This window comes from Cornus florida, unplaced genomic scaffold (genome assembly GCF_030987335.1).
Source record: "Cornus florida cultivar Cherokee Brave unplaced genomic scaffold, ASM3098733v1 CherokeeBrave_3.0.0_Hap2_Chr02, whole genome shotgun sequence".
Taxonomy (NCBI): Eukaryota; Viridiplantae; Streptophyta; class Magnoliopsida; order Cornales; family Cornaceae; genus Cornus; species Cornus florida.
The window spans coordinates 4,512,645-4,531,156 of record NW_026775572.1 but is presented as its reverse complement, the minus strand read 5'-3'; the positions used below and the strand labels follow the sequence as shown (position 1 = coordinate 4,531,156).

The window sequence follows — 18,512 nt, the reverse complement described above, 5'->3', positions numbered from 1 at the left end:
GCGGATATTTGTAGTTGTACATAAGTCCATCCATGCTTATATTGACCATGGATATTTGTATCTTTTTTGGATATTACATCTGATTTTGTATCATCTTCAAAACCAACAATTGAAGTTTTAGGTTTTGCTCAGTTCACTGGGGAATAATCATAAATATATGTTGAGTTTAAAATAAAAAAAAAAAAAACAGAACAAATTAACAAACCAAGAAATCAATCAAGGAATCCATTGGGACTCTCTGAAAATTAATTAAGGTTTAAAATTTGGCAAAGGTCATGGCATTGCATCCGACCATGACGAGAAAGACAGAGAAGACCATCTTCAATTCGTTTCAGTCCCAACTCCAACAACGAAGAGACGTGTTTTATAGGCGTGAGGAAGTTCATCAAGATCGATCTCAACCTTCCTTCCCCACCTAATCTCGCCGGAAACATAGTCGTTACTTAAAAGGAAAGAAAAAAAAATTGGTATTAGTATCTAAGATTTAGAGAGAGAGAGAAAGAGGAAAAGGGAGATGGGACAAATGATGTATCTTAATGAATGACATGTCTTAATATTATCCTTCAGATTAATTTTGGAGAGAGCATGATCCGTATCCTTATTTTATACCTTTTGTGTAAAAATATATATACTAATAACAACCGATCATGTGTCGTCATATAATTTGTACAAATTTATAATAACTACGTATCGCCATATAACTTGTACAAACTTACTTAATATAAGGTTAATTAATTAATGGAATGAGAAAGAAGGAGAAAAAATAAAATATATTGATATGGCTATGTAAAATAATTATGTAAAATACATAATAATTTTAAATATTTATATATTTTAACAAACTGTTAAAGATAAGAAAAAAAAATTTACACATTATATGCAATAGTATATATTTTACGCAAAAGGCTGTTTTAATACTGCTGGCTCTAATACCATGAATACATATATACATCACATTATCTGAATCATCTCACATCCACTACTTGAATTGCGTAGAAGAAAACAGTTCACCCTCTTGGCTTTATGCATGCATGTTTGATGTTTCCATCAATTAATATAAACATCATGCTCTTCACGGCTTGAGTTAGCCCTTACGTGGACAACTTTAGCCGACACCGATCACTAGACACGTCACCCCACACCCTTTTTGTTTTGTCCAGACTCCAAACCAGAGCCTTATCCATATACACCATGCTTACAAGGACTAAGTAATTTTGCAACACTCTGTGTGTGCGAGAATACAACTTCAAAAAGGGTGTGCTGTGTGGGCGCCAACGGGAATATTCTAAATTATAATTCAAATCATTGAAATCTAAAATGTGGGCACAAATCATCATCATCTTTACGGGAATTTTTTTTTTTTTAAGGGCAAAAAAATTTATATTTTTTCATAGATATTAATCATCACCAGCTCTCTTTAAAAGAAAACGTATTTGAACACGTATTTCATATCACATTAAAAATCATGTACTTTAAAATAATAGTAAAACAACTAAGCAAGTATGTTGATATTATATATTAACAAAAATGATTCATCACCTAGAAATGATAAGAATAGAAGAAAGCTTTAATTGTTGAATTCATGGCAAAATTAAAATTAAAAAATAAAGTTTACACTATAGTTATGATAATCAAATATATTAAGGTCGGGTGTGCATGTATAAAATCCCTCCATCTTTAATTAAGGATTTAAATTAAAAATTATTCCACCTCGTAACAAATTAAACTGGGTGGAAAAGAAACGATATCAAAATAAATAAGTTCACCGAACTTATAACTATTTAATTCAACCTAAATCTTTTGGTCCATTAAAATTTGTAATTTGACCAACTTAATCCCCATCCAATGTATTTCATTTAAATCAACAAAATGCGCCTAACCAATTGTGTTATGGTGAACTAGAAATTGTTATGTGATACGCTTATACTATACGTATTCCCACAAATCTTCAGCCACTGATTCCATTGGATGTATTTTTGTAGATGAAATGGTTATAATTTGTTGATCAGTAATAAAATTTAATCTTCAATTGGAACGGTTGATATCAGATGAATAGAGGCTCAGATTCATGGGGTGCACACAAGTACCCTGTACATGAATCAGATAATTATTTTATTGGTCAAAAGTGCAGGGAATTGAGCCAAGTAAAAAGATGAGTGAACGTAGCAGCCAACTAAGAACCTCCCGATAGCAGTTGTCGGCGTCCACCGCATGATAAATTTCCATTTAAAAAACACGAGTTAGACAGAGAAAGGTTTGAGTTTTTAGAGAGAGAAAGTCAAAAGGACCTCCTGGCCAACAAAACACCCATTGATGACCAGGTAAAGTTGTCTTTCTTGAGCCCTTTCAATACCTTAGAAAAGTCGTCATCTCTCACGTTTTTCCGTGTTTTGACTTTCGCATTTGGAATCAAATATAAAACCAGCCCCCTCTACTCCCAACTTCTTCAAACCAAAATCCACAACCTCTCCAACAGCAATTCACAATCTACTTTCAAACTCTTATTTACTCTCTATTTACTCATTTTCACCAACTATATAAACTTTCTGAGTTTTTCTTATTTGATCCAACTTGTCATCTATCGATCCAGGAGATTTTAATTTCTTGGATTAAATTTGATCCATCTTGTTCTTCTTTGCATTACTTACAATGAGTACTGAAATTGAAGTTCCTCCTTATTTTTTGTGTCCCATCTCTCTAGAAATTATGAAAGATCCGGTGATTGTTCCAACCGGCATAACATATGATCGAGAGAGCATCGAAAAATGGATATTTTCCGGGAAAAACAACACATGTCCGGTCACCAAACAAGTCCTCTCCGATCCAGATATGACCCCGAACCACACCCTCCGCCGATTGATCCAATCATGGTGCACCATCAACGCTTCATACGGCATCGAACGCTTCCCAACCCCGAAGCCACCCGTCAGCAAACCCCAGATTGTCAAACTCATCAACAATGCCAAGTCTCTACAGCACCAAATGCAGTGTCTTAGAAAACTAAGATCAATTGCTTCCGAAAACGAAGCCAACAAGCGGTGCATGGAAGCTTCCGGTGCAGCCGAGTTCTTAGTTTCAATTATCATCAACAACTCCACCATTAATAATGCATCATCTGCAGAATCAGAAAAAGTATCATCAGACGAGGGGTTGGATCTCACAACTACAACCAGTGATGAAGCCCTAAGCATCCTCTATCATTTGCAACTTTCCGAAGTGGGACTTAAATCTCTCATCGGCCAAAATGGCACATTCATCGACACCTTGATGCGTGTTATGCAAAGCGGAAACTACGAATCACGTGCTTATGCTGTTTTGTTATTGAAAAACATGTTCGAAGTTGCTGATCCGATGCAAATGATCACTTTCACACCTGAATTCTTCGTCCAAGTAGTTCAAGTCTTGCGTGATCAAATCTCATTCAAAGCCTCCAAAGCTTCACTGCAGCTTCTGAGCAATCTCGGTCCTTGGGGACGAAACAGGGTCAAAATAGTCGATGCCGGTGCGGTGTCGGTATTGATCGATTTCCTCCTCGAAACTTCGGAGAAAAGGGATTGCGAAATGATGATGGTGGTGTTGGATCAACTGTGCCAATGCGCGGAGGGGCGAGCTGAATTGTTGAAGCACGGAGCTGGATTAGCCATCGTTTCGAAGAAGATACTTAGGGTTTCGAAGATGGCAAGCGAGAGGGCTGTGAAGATACTGTTTTCGATTTCCAAGTTCTCTGCAAGCCCTAGTGTGCTTCAAGAAATGTTGCAGCTGGGAGTGGTTGCAAAGTTGTGTTTGGTGCTTCAGGTGGACTGTGGCACCAAGACCAAGGAGAAAGCAAGGGAGATACTTAAATTGCATGCTAGGGCATGGAAGAACTCTCCATGCATGCCAATGAATATGATTTCATCATATCCATCTTGATTCATTAGAGATGATATATGGAGCAGATTATTGTTACTAATTTGTGTATATATAGCTACTTACATATATAGTTTACGTTAGAAACAAAAATTAGTGATTTATTAGTAATTGTAATTTGAAAACAGATAATGTTAACTGAGAAAATCAATCTCACATGTCCTTCTGTTATATTTGCTGTCAATTATACAAAGGAAAATTATACTCCGATGCTACTTTCATAGTAAAATAGTTCAAAATGCATATTTCCAGCTAATTTAAATCTATAAACAAACCAACCAAAATAGAAAGATCCGATCGATAGGTTCAAAGGATTTTTTTTAATTTTGTGGAAAGTTAGGAAATCAGATCTGTTCATGAACAGCTTTGCTTGATTAAGAATATGGTGTTCATGTAATTAATCGAGGCAAGTTCGAGCATTTCTATCTAACAAGGTATAGAGTGAAAAGGTTTTGAATTTAAAACTTAACCTTGCTTTTTTTAATTAAAATTGAATTAGAATTGCAAAGATTTCAACATAATCGGGTTCTTAATATAGTTAATTAATTTCTTCTAACAGCACTCAAATTTATAAAGCATTTTTTATTTCTTTCTGAAAGGTAATTGTATAGCATTGTTCTCGTCTTCTTACATTTTATGTAAATGTGATTTATGTTAGTTGAAGTTGTAGATAGTGGTCCAATCGAATATGTAATTTATCTTTTTTAATCAGAAGCAACGTACATTAATTGTTCATGCATATACTAATATATTGTATTATGTCAAAATTCCTCCTTTCTGGACCGAGACTGGTCTGAATGTGGATTCAGTCTTACATTAAACATATATACATAAGTTGAGATCCGTACTCTTTTAATTTGGAATTACGAGTTTTATAATAAATGTGGAGACGACTCAGATTTGTTTGCCTTGAAGATGATTTCAGCCTGTTGGAAGTTGAAATGGACTTTCTTTAAATTAATTAATAAATACTATGATTGTGAAAGTTCATCCTTCTTGAAGTCCATGCAGTAATTTGTGTTGCCTTCCACATCAGTAGGAGTTGTTTTATTAGTTAATTCATTGGAATGCAATACCACTTTTGAATTTACTTGGAAAAAAAAAAATTCAAGTTTTACATGTATATATTATTTCTTTATTTAATGGAGTTTTCAATTCAATTTTAGAACCAACGAATTGAATTGAAAGAACAAAAAAAATGAATTCCATCAGGTTCTTATATTATATTTATATATATTAATTTTGTTCCTAAATTCTATATAAGGGGGGTGAATACTTGAGTTGCATAAAAGTCGCATCGTCCAAACCATCGATAATTAAGCAGCGTACATACTTGGTATTGATCAATCCACGTAGTAGTATAATATGGAAATGCATATAATATACATGCATGACATGACATGAATTACTAGCTATTAAACCATTTGATAGGTAAATTATCTGGTAATTAATAGACAAATTCAATGACATGATTTTATGATATCAAAGTTACAGATTACATATATATATATATATACACAGTAGTTTAATTATGAATATTAAGACTTTCTTGGATCACGGGCATATCTGGGATCATGTGATACACTGAATTTTCAAGTACCTAGGGTTAGAAAGTTGAAACGCGAAAATGCTAATTCAACTTTGATCACATGGCTGGGCATCGTGTACGTAATGTGATACCGTACTGCGCTGTTTCAGTTCATTTTGGTTTTCACTACCCTAATTCCATTTTCCTAATTAAGCAACCTTTCTAACTCAAAACACTTGGTTGAGACAACTTTCTGAGTCCTTGGAATGTTCCAACGTAAAAATTACAAACTCGATCAACTTGGCTACTTGGCTACTTGCAATGGATGCCGCTTTCTGTGACTTGGTACGACGTATATGATATAACTACTATATAAAATTAGGCGTGGTCTTCACAGCCAGCCATATAGAACCTAACCTCTGTGGTATGTTCTATTTTAAATAAGTCAGCCAATCAAATCAATGCAAATATTGGACTTGTTACATTTTAATCTTCAACAGTGAACTAACAATCGTCAGAATCTAGAAGCCATATGATATAGCTTAATTACTACGGAGTATTACATTTATGAAGCTAGTTCTTCCCCAAACTGTTGAATGTACTAATCATGATGTTCTTTGGATCTACACTCCACCTAATCCAACCTGCAACCTCAGCGTACTTGAAGCTAGGGTTGATATTTGAATTTTCAATTCAAAATATATAAGTCGACGTCGAATATAGATATATGTTCTTTGGAAGATCCATAGTACGTAAGATTCAGGTCAGAGATATGGGTCTAGATAATTTGTATTTATACTCTATTTGGATCATGTTTGGGTTATAAATATGAATCATATCCATATAATGGATCCGATTCAATCCAGATATGGATCTTGACATTAAAATATGAATCCATTCCAGGTCTTTCCATTCTGAGCCTCACTTGAAACTAGTAGAATGAACATGTTTATTATGCTAAAGATTGGAAAAATAATTTTATTCTAATAACCTTGCTCCAATGTGTGAATTAGTATTTGTGTGTGTAAAACCTATGGATGTTTTCATAATCAAATTATCTTTGCATGAAACATTCCCTTCTAAGAAGGCAATATAAGCTTTGACAATGTATTCCTAAGTTGAAAGAAGTCAAGAACTAGTGTTTTAACACACTAAAGAATATATATATATATATATATATATATATATATATATATATATTCCTAGTTAGAGAAAAATATCGAGTTAAGAGATGCTTATAAATTAAATTCAGAATTGAGAATTGAAGCATTGCAACACCTTAATTCTTTCATTAGCGAGTAATTTTCTGCAGTAATCAATTTGAACTAGGAAGACAGACATTCTAGACAAGTAACAAATGATTTCAAGTTCCCCACTATATATATAGAATCTTATTGTATATGTAAGCATATATATCGTTGCTGTATTAATGATTATTTTCTGATAACTAAATTCCATTCTGTACATAATTACTATATATTTATGTATGTGTATGTGTACATATTAATTATAAAAAATAAAAAATAAAAAAAACATACAAAAGAACATGCATATATGAAGTAATCAGGGATCTTCTTCTCAATTAAGGCCTGAAAAATGTTGCATAGCTTGACAGCTCGAACGTGGCTCTATCTCCAATTAATTGACCTGGATCTTGAGCTTCACCCTTTGGCGGTTGTGTTACATGAAGCATATGGGTCGAATCCATCATTTGAGGATTATTAATAGACGACCATGGCGCCGTCTCTTGAGAGGCAGCTAATTCTTCTTCTTCTTCTTCACCGGGCAACGGTGGCAACGTCCCATAATTGCTGATCGTGTGATTACTACTACTACTTGTAAATTGCTGATGATCAATTGTGTCTTGTTGGTTGTGATCAATTGAATTGAACCCACAATCAGACAATATTCCCACATTATCATCTCTCACATGGGATAAATTTGGACACTCAACAACCTCATTTTGTAGCTGCAGTAAATAAGTACTAAACTCCATGTGCATGTCCACAACATTTGCTAACTCAAAGGATGATGGATCAATAGATTCAATACCAGTAGTACCCATTTCAATCCGTGTCTCGGGCTCATGCCCATGCTCATGAGGCTGTTGTTGATTCAAGAAGTTGGCGTAAACAAGTGCAAGATCGATGTTTGGACCATTGGATGACACCATTAATGATGAGCTAGTAGACTGTACCGAGTGGTTCCCATTGTGGGCCGAGGCACCCGCCCCATGATCAGCCAAACTCCGGGAGGGGTCATGATCGGTGGACATGCGTATGGACTTCCCTCTCCGGCTTCTCCGACATCCGCCGCCCACGGGGACGTTGCGGAGGGAGCCACCTTTGGTCCAATACCTTCTACAAGCTTTGCAAAAATACCTAGGCTGTGTTGAGCTATAGTTGTTGTAGTAACAAAATTTGGTGTTACAAGAGCCACAACGTGGGCAAGGTGGTGAGATCTCAACATTAGGCTTCCATCCTCTTTCCATCATCACCAATCAATCAACATACAATGGATCATAGGCTTTAATCTCTCTCTCTCTAGAACAGTAGGAGTTAGATAGAGGGGTATATATATATATAGTGAGAGAAAAAATGTGATACTGTTTATATGGGGGTTTATTGTAAATGTGAATGGGCATGCACATGAGTATGTATTGGGCTGTTAAGGATGATGGACCGGCCCGGTAACATTCCCGTAGCCTAATTCATGGTGTCGGTGTTGTCATACGTGGCAGAAAGGCATTGGTAGAAATGATGGTGATGTGTGAAGCAAAGGCCTCGTTAGGCCCAATCAGTTTGCTTCTGGAAGAGACTGGGTGGTTTAATATATATATATAATTAAGTACATGATAAGTGGTAATATACTAATATGTACTCCTTCAAGGTGAAAACCCACCTTGTCACGTGGGATTGGGCTTTTGATTCGGAGTGGGTTCCCAATGTGGAGCACACAATGAGTGTTTGAGGGTTTTTCACAAAAATACAAAATTGAAATTATTTTCAGGAAGTTGAAATAATTATACAAAAAGTTAATAATCTGCTTCCAAGATTTAAATAAAAACTGAAAATTTAAAGAAAAAATTGGCCAGAAGTCAAAGAGAAATATCATACCAAATCATTTTTTTGACATGTTGATTGTGAAAAAAAAAAAAAAAAAAGTCTCATAGATATAAAAAGGCATCAATAATGAGATGCTTCAAGTTTCATAAACGTGACATAACAAATTTAAGTTACTCCCACTCGTGCGGCGCGAGCTTAGATTCAGTATCATTAGAAGTTAAGAATGAGTGAGTCCTCTTTGGGAGGTTGCTTATATATTCATTTCGAAAAGGGTGTCTCGGATCATGGGCTTCTTGGATCATGCAGCTTCAGTACCCGAAATATTTATATATATAATATATTTTTTGAACTTGGGTCCGTATGTATGTATGCATATGTGTATAATTTGTATTTAAATATATATATAACCCTAGTTGAATGTAGAACAAAAGTTACTAGCTAATTAAAAATAAATAAGAGTTAAGTGAAAAAAAAAAAGGCCCCAAGAAATATGCAAAAAATACTCTTAATAAAAATTAAGAGCATATAACCTACCACTATCAACCTTTTGAGCAATGACCTTTTTTTTAAAAAAATCCCAAAATACCCCTAAGTGCTGATGTAAGCAATAAAAACAATAATTCTCTCTCCCCATATATATAGGCTATATAGCTCTCACCTGAATTACAGAGGGACTACCTTTCAGTCTCACAAGCCAAAGGCACTGCATTCCCTCTAATCTTCACAATCCAACTTTGAAAAGTTAATTCTATGTGTTTTCTTACAAAACCTCAAATTTGGTATTGCATAAATTAGTCCAAAATAATATATAGATATTAGTGTCATGTACTATTTATTTTTTTAAATCTTAACAACCAAACACTCACATACCCACTTGTTCTTAGAACTTGAATCACCAACTTTTTATTTTATTTGGGTCAAGTGTAAAAAAACACTTCTAAAATATAGTGTATATCACATCCCTTACGTGCAAAAGACACCTATAAAGTTTTAATTTGGTACAAATAGATCTCTAACAAATTTAAACCTTAAATTAACTAAATTACTCTTACTAAACCATTTTATAAAAAATATAAAAATAAATTATTTTGTAAAATGTGAAAAATACTCTATTAGATAACACCCCTAAAGTTTTAATTTGGTGCAAATATGTTCCTTTCACAAATTAAAACCCTAAGTTGACTAAATTACCCTATAAAAATAAATAATTTTGTAAAATGACCAAAAAGGACACTATTAGATCGAGGACGCCGGTAATAAACAAGTACAGATAAAAATAGAAAAAAAAAAAAACTAAAATAAAGTGCAAACTAAAGAAAACAAATCTGCTACAAACTCCGAAAACCAATGCACACTAATATTGGGATTTTTTTCCTCTTTTTTTTTTTTTGTTTAACAGTGTTGCTATGAAAAAAAATAAATAAATAAAGAAAGGAAAAAATATTTAGTAAAAAACAGTAGACTAAACTCTCAAAAAAAAAATTAACCAAAAAAAAAAAAAAAACTCAGAAAATTCAAATCCTTATTTTATAAATTCTCAAAGTTTTTTAAAAATATATATATATAGAGAGAGAGAAAAAAGTTTCAATATATATATATATATATAAAGTAATGTGCACATAACACTCCTATACTATGAGATTAGTAGCACATATATCCCTTGGGCATTTTTAAAAGAGTAAAGGGCAAAACGAGTATTACAATACTAATTCATGTCAAATTTTTTATTAAGGAGTATACTTTAAGGGTATTTTATGGACTTGTCCCAATTTAAAAGGTAAGGTAGTACCACTGATTTGGTAAAACAATTAGTACCCTAACATGTTTTAATATTGTTTATGATATCTGAATAATCATCACAATATAATATAAATGAAGTTTACCATATAATAATTTTCCCATTTTCTTCTAGGAGTGAAAGTTTACAATATAGTTAAAGGTAAAGTATAAAAAAAAAAATCCCTAAATTATTGACTTTTTGCAACTAACCCCCTGAACTAAAGATTGCCCCCCTAAACTATTAATTTGTTGCAATTAAAGACAAATCCATCACAAAAGACTATTTTACCCTTTGTTATTAAATTTGTCATTTCTTATTAAATTATTTTTTATTATATTTTTTCTTATTTAAATATTAATTATACCATTTACCTTAATTTTATAATTAGTATCAATTGATTATAAAAATGGAAAAAAAAAAATTGTAGCTATCATTTTCTAAAATGATCACTTATTATAATAAAACTTACTATACTCACTTTAAAAAAAATTAGTATATATCTTCTTTTTCAAATAATATTCATGAAAAATTAATAAATTACGTAAATAAAAAAAATATCTTCTTTTTAATGCAATATATTCATGAAAATTAAGAAATTACTTAAATTGTTTCAAAATTTTATATTTAAGATTTTTATTTAAATAATTAATTTTAAAAATTAAAGGCAAACTTTTTCAAATTTACTAGAGAATATATCATCAAATTAGCATGAATTTTTTTCGTAATTTATTTTAACAAGAAAAATGTATCAAGTGTAATTCAATAAGAAATGGTATTTTGGGCATTTAATGAAAAATAGGTAAGATAATGGGTCATTTTGCAACTAAATGTGATAATTTATGGGGTTTTATGCACAAAACATAGTTCAAGGGGGTTATTTGCAAATTTAGACATAGTTGAGGAGATTTTTTTTACACTTTACCCTATAGTTAATTATTTTTTTCAACATAAATGTAATAAAGTAACAAGATAATATATAAAAGTTAAAAACTCAATCATGGCAAATTCTTCAAACAAAATGGCCATGTTTTCTCGTATGAATCTTTTATCTAGGAACATTTGGAACATTTCTTTCTTTTCGATCTCTACACATTTTATGACTCTACATCGTCTCACTGCTGACCTTGACCCTTGTTCGAATAAAATGCTTTATCTACATCAAGTTCGTAAAAATTGTATTTTCACATCGAGAATTAAAACAATAAAAAATGACCAAACTAATAGGAAAAGTTAAAAGAAAGAGAGACATATATGGGGTATATACCCATCTAAAGTACTTAACCCCCCTTCCAAATGTATAGAAGACTGAAACAATGGAATGTAATGTCTTTCTCCATTATTTGAAGTGATTTTGGGAATTAGCTAGCGGTGAAATTTTAAAATACATTTTTGCTTTGCAAAGTGTATTACATATAAATTATAATGCTAATGGGGTCATTCTAATGGTATGTTTCTTTTTATCTGCAAAAAGCATGATGATTAACAATATGCAATAGATGCTTAGTAAACTATTTAATTTACATTTCATTGGCTTTGTCTACAAAAAAAAAAATAATAATAATGAATTGTTTTTTTCTTTAAAAATCAATCATGTAACAAACAAACAAACAAAAAATTGTCTCGAACGGATATATATTTTGAAAACAACATAAAGTAACTTGAATTTCCCGAGAAAAAAAAAAAAAAAAAAAGAAAAGAAAAGATAGCATGATTATTTTCAAATTATAGATTATGCTTTTGATCACCATTTCTAGTATGTAGGATAAAAACAGCATTAACATATGAACACATTAAACATTTATGATTAAAAAATATGATTAATTTCACCGACACTTCCTTAAATTTGGTTAACTATCACATTGAAACACTTTTTAAAAATTACTATCATTAATATCCCAAATCACTTTTCAATTATTAACACCGTCAGAATAGGTGTGAAATAACATTTTTATCCTATTTTTTTAAATACCTTTTAATCTAAAATATCATAATTTTATAAGTACGAAATTTCCCCCATTAATTATCCATCAATACCCAACACCTTTAGCCTCACTCATACTTTCTCTCTGACCAGTGACCACCACCTCACCAGTTGAATACATTATCAATAATCTATTTCAAATGAGAGTCAATATAGAAAAAGAGTTATACAAACAAACAAAAGAAATATACCCTTTATATAAATATATACACACACAAGCACACATTACTCCACTTGTTCATTCATAAGATCAGTTTTGCTCTTTAATAAAATTCATTTATAAAAAATATATATATCATCAACTCAGTTTGAATTTTGCAGTGGTTAAAAAATAAATAAATAAATAAATTGAATTTTGCAGTAATTTAGGTGTATTCTTATGTAATGTGTCTGAATCATTTGGCCGTAATACTATATAAAGTAAATGAAATACGTTATTGAAATTCAAGAATTAAAAGCTAAAAGCTTTTACGCATTATAACTGATCAAACGTTTTGCTAATACAAATATAATGCATTATGCAAGTCAAGAGGTTAAAAATCACTATAGTACAATCCTAAAAAAAATAAAAAAGAAGTATGCCTGGTATGAATTAATTAATTTGCTTAATCTCTAAATTAATTTTCTTATATTTTGATTCTTCGAAACAAACATCTCTAAAAACTTTTTTATCGATCTTTAAAAAAAAAAAAAAAAAAAAAAAAAAAAAAAAAAAAAAAAAAAAAAATTAACATAAGAAAATAAGAAAACTTTTTCCTAAAAATAGCAAAAATCGACAACATAACCAAAATCTAAATCTACGTAACTCAATTTTTTTCCCTGGCATATTTGATCATACAGAGAAAAATATTATAAATTTTTTTTGTTGAAGCCAAATAGAGAAATAATTAGTGGGATGGTATTTAGTAAAGCCAAAGTTTGTAATGGGTATTTTGGTCTTTTAAATAAAAAAATTTTTAGGTTAAAAGGGATTTTGACAAAGTTAAATGGGTAATAATGTTATTTTACATTCAAAAAGTGATCTAACACCACTAAAAAGTAACGTTTGTGTATGAGTAAAAAACTGAACAAACATTTATAATATGGGTGATAATAATTTTCAAAAAATATTTTAAAGAGATACTTGGTCAAACTTAAGAGGATGTCAATAAAATTAACCTTAAAAAATAAGCTTAGCACCCTTTTCAAAGTCGTCTGATTTCTCCATGAATAATATCCAGTTTTTTGGGAAGTATTTGCTCTCGTGTAGTCAATCTGTCATGTTACGTATGGTATCTTATTCTTGTACTATTTTTTTTTAATTCCTTTCTCTTTAGTTAGCCTTGAGGATAAGGCACTTTTGGTTAAATAGAAATTAAAAGAAAAGAAAGGAGATGGAAAATGAAAAATGTGAAGGAAAAGAAAAGTGACTTTAATGCATTTGGTCTTAGCAAAAATGTTGGAGGAAAATATCATTTTATAATTTTTTTTTTTCGGAAAGTAAGGTTTTATATATAACTGTGCAAATGTACAAAAGGCCGAAGCCCCCAAACACAGCCCAAACAATATTGAGCCCAAGCCTATTCTAAGGCAAGATTACAAGCAATCAGAAATTATCTAATTGTATACAGAATCAGTGGTTAGCCACCCACAGTCCGGTTTGTGGAAGAGGACGGCGACAGAGTAGATCAAAAAACATCCCGCCGATCACTGTCAAGAGAGGAAACCAAGTTGATTGAACTCTGAGAGCAGTGAGAGAAGGCGGACGAGGCCGAGCCCAAGCTTATAATTTGGATAGAAAGTAAGTTACAGAAAGATACCTGTACTTGCATAACTTGCCCTTATTATATACAAAAATAAAAAAATCCATATTAAAACTGGGAAAACACAAAAACAAAATATAATAAAAAAAATTGCACATCAAAAACTTATTTAGTTCCTCATAAATTAAATTATCCTACCATTTAATACAACGTACAGTACCCCAAATGCATTTGAGTGGGATACATTTTTGTAATACAATTGTAGGGCCCACTGCCTTCTCTTGTCAGAAGCCAAACCCGTAGCTTGAATCACTCATCAGCAAAAATTTGTAGAAATGAATGGCAAAAAGCAAAAAACCAAAATATCAATGGCTATAAAGTTAATTACATCCATGCGCACACACAGCGCCCATCGATACAAATTCATGTGGACGATGTGCACAGACATTCCTGATATTGGTGGTTTTACCAGCACAGATTAGTCACTCGTATTGGGGACGATATGATCCGTAGTTTACAGGCTAAACTGTAGCAGCAACCGAGGTGAGTATACAACCGTTGGTCCCAATATCATGCCATTATAGGTGGCCCAACCTCTCCTAATAAATACAGAAAACAAACAAATCGTGCACATGAGTACCACATTGTACAAGACATAAACGAATTTAAAAGCATTAGAGCTTCACAAATTTTTTTTTAGTAAAAACGCTACCACGACCATTCAAAAAGAAGGAACAGTGACTTGCAATTGGTTACCATCGTATAAACCAGTCAAACACAACTGGAACCAAATTTTAGTTTCACAAGCCGCCGCCCATTAGGTTGAAGCATATGATAAAAAATAAAAATAAAATATTAATAAAAAAGGAACGGATTTTATTCCTGGTAAGCGTACCCATACCGTCACTATCCTACTTTTATCACTTTTGAGCAGAGGCAAGCACTACTCGAATAAGGGGCAAACGAGCAAATGAAAAATAAACGCTTCCATATGTGTGCGCTTGTACATGCATGAGAAAGAGAGTGATCAAAGTGAATGACTATCAAACCTGAAGCATCTGCATTAACCTCGGATGCTGCTCTAGAAGCAGGCAAAGTTGATCCCGGTCACTCAATAGAGACTGTCAATAAAAAATAATACAAATGATCAGAAAATCGTTCTCGATCAATGCATCTGACATTTTTTTTTTCTTTCTTTTTTGCCCTAGGCCTGGTGGTGCGTGTCAGACATTTTGCAGCTGCATCTTGCTATTTTTAGTAGCAATATTTGTATATAACAAATACCTGAATAGCTTCTGGGGAACTGAAGTAATGTTGTAATGACATTCCAGAATCTTCTTGCTGCCGGCTTGCACCATCCGCATGCTGATGCAGAACTTGTGGGTTAGCATGTTCAACCTGCAGCTGCTGCTGCAGATGTGAAAAGTTCTCTTGTTGTTGATGTTGATAAAATACATGGATTGGAGAAACTTGGGGTTGTTGCAACATTTGTAATGGCTGCACTTGCAATTGAACAGGGTTCTGTAGCATAGACACAACTTGCTCGGATGGCGATGAAGCTGGAATAGGTGGCCTGAGATGCTGAGGCGGCTGTGGAGGACGAGGAAGTTGTGGTGGCTGCAGTGGCTGCAATTGAGCAAGAGATTGTACAGATTGGAAGGAAGGAAGAGGAATCGGAAGATTCTGCGAGATACTGGGGGGATTTTCTCCCTGATGAGGAGTTGGGCTGCTTGCATAAAGACTTATGGGCATTGAAGTGGGCCTACTAAAAAGCGAGGGTGGTGCTAGTGGAGGTGGTGGATAAGAAGTTACTAGGGATCCTGAGGCAGAAAGGTTGCCAAATCGAACATCATTTAAGGATGCAACAGAGGTCTGACCTAACTCAGCTGTCCCAATACTAGTTTGATTGTATACTGAGGATTGGGAAGCAGAAGTTCTTAAAGATGTCAAAGAAGGCGTGGTTGAATATGGAGGTGCCAACGGAGGAAGTGGTGGTGGAGGCCTAGCAGATCCACCAGGGGAAGACATGGAAGTCCGTGCAGGCATGAGACTAGAAGATGGCACTGAGGTACTGTTACTTAACACAGATAGATACTCTGTTTGGACCTGCAAAAAAGGGAGATTAAGTGATCCCATAAATGTTGCAAAGGTAGCTGGAGAAAAAGAGACTGCAGGAGAACTTTGAGTAGAAGGCCTATCTTCTCTTACATGGAAGCCTGTGGGCAGAGGTGGCTGCACATCTGTGATAGAGTTAACAAACTGAGATGACTGACTTGGAAGAGGATCCAGGGTCTGAGAATGTAGAGACGCAATTGTTGGAGGTGGTGGCATAGGAGGTAAAGGAGGTTGATTCAACGGAAATTTCTGGTCATACAATCCTTGAGAACGTGTACTTAAAGGAACAGCACCAATTTGTTGCAGACCATGCTTCAGATAGAAGTTGTGTGGAGGCATCCTAGAATCAACCGGCACAGATGATGTGGAAGCCTTATTATAAACCATGCCAGGAAACCCAGAACTACTAGCTGCTGCACCAGAATCAAACCCCCTAGAGGTCTTAATTGGAACATTATTTATGTCATCAGACTGTTCATGATACTTCTTATCTGAAGAAATACTTGGTTCCCGAGTCAATGGCATCTCAGGGCGCGAAACCGACATCCTTGAAGAAAATTCATTCTGGGTATTTTCATCAACATTGGATGCTAATGGTGTACCCAAGTGAGAAAACTGACTACTTTCATTCACATCGCTCTCTGTTTCCTCAACAATTGAATGGGGAGAACTTTGCTCAACAATGACAGGTGAAGGCTGCAGTGGATTATCGTCTGGTTGAGGGAACGGCAGCTTATCATCAGATTCTGATTCCTCACCTTCAAACACTATATCAATACCCTGAAGATCATCATCAGGATCCGGTTTCAACTGCCTAGATTTATTAGACTTCTCCGCATCTCTTTCACTATCAGGAGGTGCAATTTTTATTTGGGCAGCTGCATCACCAACTGACATCCCCATAGGATTTTGGCGTTCCCTCTGTCTGGCCATGAATTCATCAACATGGATAGACGGAGGTCTCCCACTGGTTGAACCAACTCGTGGCACAGCAATTACATTAGAACTACTAGTACCATCAACATTTCTTTCCCTGGCAACATAGTCATCCACATGCATAGAAGGAGGCCTGCTAGTATTTGGCTTGCGCTGCCGGAAAGTGTCCCTACGAGTAGGGCCAGAAGGGGCAGCAGAAGGCGATCCCCGGGAGAATGCACTTTGGGCCGTAGTCTCAGCTGGAGCATTGTCTCCTTTACGCCGATTTGGCCCCTCGAGTGAGGATATTTTCCTTTTGACAGGAAGAACTGCTTGTGACAATCTATCACGCAAATTTTCTGGACATTCCCACAGAAACTTATCACCAAGTCCACTAAAATTGTAATCTTCAGCCTTTTCAGCAATGCCATCTGATATATTACGTATCTTTGATGAGGCTGGAACATTACCTGATGACCGAGGAATGACATTATCAATTATATCATCTGCCTCTACTGAGCCAGTGGGCTTTTGTAGCAAAAAGGATAATGACTTTGCAGACTCCATAACCTGCACATCAATTTAAATTTGTTTAAGTATCTGAACTTAACTGTGATGTGGAAACAGAAAAATCACACCAAATCAAATGCTTCTGAAATTAATTATACGTGATGCAAAGTTGTTTTAATATCAGCCACGGATGAAAACTCTTCATCATTTAGCTTTGGGCTAAGCAGAGTAGTCAACTCCTGTATACACTTCATATTTTCTTCATGAAAACCCTCAGCACTACTCATATCACATGGAAGCCCAAATAAGTACTTTACTGCATCTACCCTTTCAGGGTTCAAACTGAAGAAAAAAAAATTGTAACGTTAGTCGCCTGAATGACATGAAAAAAATCAAATTATTAAGATAACATAAAAAAGACGAAATTCAAGCAGGAAAGGAAGCTCATGGAAATGAAGTCAATATGCATATAAACCACTAAGTAATTTAAAGGTCTGTTAACACTTACCAGTCAAAATATAAAAAGGGATCTCATAAGAACTATAGGAAAATGAAAGTTAGAAATAGCCATTGGCAAAGCAATCACAATCCTAAAAATTACCACTAAAACGGACAGCCGTACCCTGGTATATGCATTTTGACAATGATGTCCCATGAATATCTCAACGATACTATAAACTAGGTGAATGGGTTAGGGTCAATTAGGACCTGGCATGGAAGGGTTGATAAAAAGAATCTCTTATGCTTCACCTTCATAAAGGTTAAGCTCCATCAAATATAAACAGTCTCAAATTCTCGTAACTCCACTCCATTAATCAAAAAGGGTATACGGGTAGTACTTATAGGTGATTGTATTTTACTACTCTAGCTAGAACTCTAAATTGAAAGATAGGAGCCTCTCTCACAACTAAGACTCCAAAAAAAAAACTTCCATATAAAGACCCAATAACATAATTTACCCAAAATC

At 33.9% G+C, this 18,512-nt stretch overlaps 3 protein-coding genes across 3 annotated transcripts in view; 1 reads left to right on the top strand and 2 right to left on the bottom strand.

The window, feature by feature from the left end:
- Positions 1-2,465: 2,465 nt before the first annotated feature.
- LOC132285019 (E3 ubiquitin-protein ligase PUB23-like) lies at positions 2,466-3,952 on the top strand. Its single transcript, XM_059787182.1, has one exon. The coding sequence runs from the start codon at positions 2,650-2,652 to the stop codon at positions 3,910-3,912; it is 1,263 nt and encodes a 420-aa protein (XP_059643165.1). The 5' UTR covers positions 2,466-2,649; the 3' UTR covers positions 3,913-3,952.
- Positions 3,953-7,019: 3,067 nt separating this feature from the next.
- On the bottom strand, positions 7,020-7,928 carry LOC132289471 (dof zinc finger protein DOF3.5-like). Its single transcript, XM_059789987.1, has one exon. It carries the CDS (start codon positions 7,926-7,928, stop codon positions 7,020-7,022), a length of 909 nt encoding a protein of 302 aa, XP_059645970.1.
- Positions 7,929-14,155: 6,227 nt separating this feature from the next.
- Positions 14,156-18,512, bottom strand: part of LOC132293219 (protein virilizer homolog) — a 34,779-nt gene continuing 30,422 nt past the window's right edge. The window contains exons 24-28 of the mRNA XM_059790595.1: positions 17,704-17,887; positions 16,214-17,605; positions 15,290-16,111; positions 15,055-15,126; positions 14,156-14,604 (exon numbers count right to left, since the gene is read on the bottom strand). Of these exons, the coding sequence (XP_059646578.1) occupies positions 14,584-14,604; positions 15,055-15,126; positions 15,290-16,111; positions 16,214-17,605; positions 17,704-17,887 (2,491 nt within the window). The 3' untranslated portion in view covers positions 14,156-14,583. The remainder of the gene's footprint in view (positions 14,605-15,054; positions 15,127-15,289; positions 16,112-16,213; positions 17,606-17,703; positions 17,888-18,512) is intronic.

Bases quoted from the DNA above. Each gene is read 5' to 3' on its own strand.
- LOC132289471 (XM_059789987.1), bottom strand. From the start codon at position 7,928: ATGGAAAGAGGATGGAAGCCTAATGTTGAGATCTCACCACCTTGCCCA.
- LOC132285019 (XM_059787182.1), top strand. From the start codon at position 2,650: ATGAGTACTGAAATTGAAGTTCCTCCTTATTTTTTGTGTCCCATCTCT.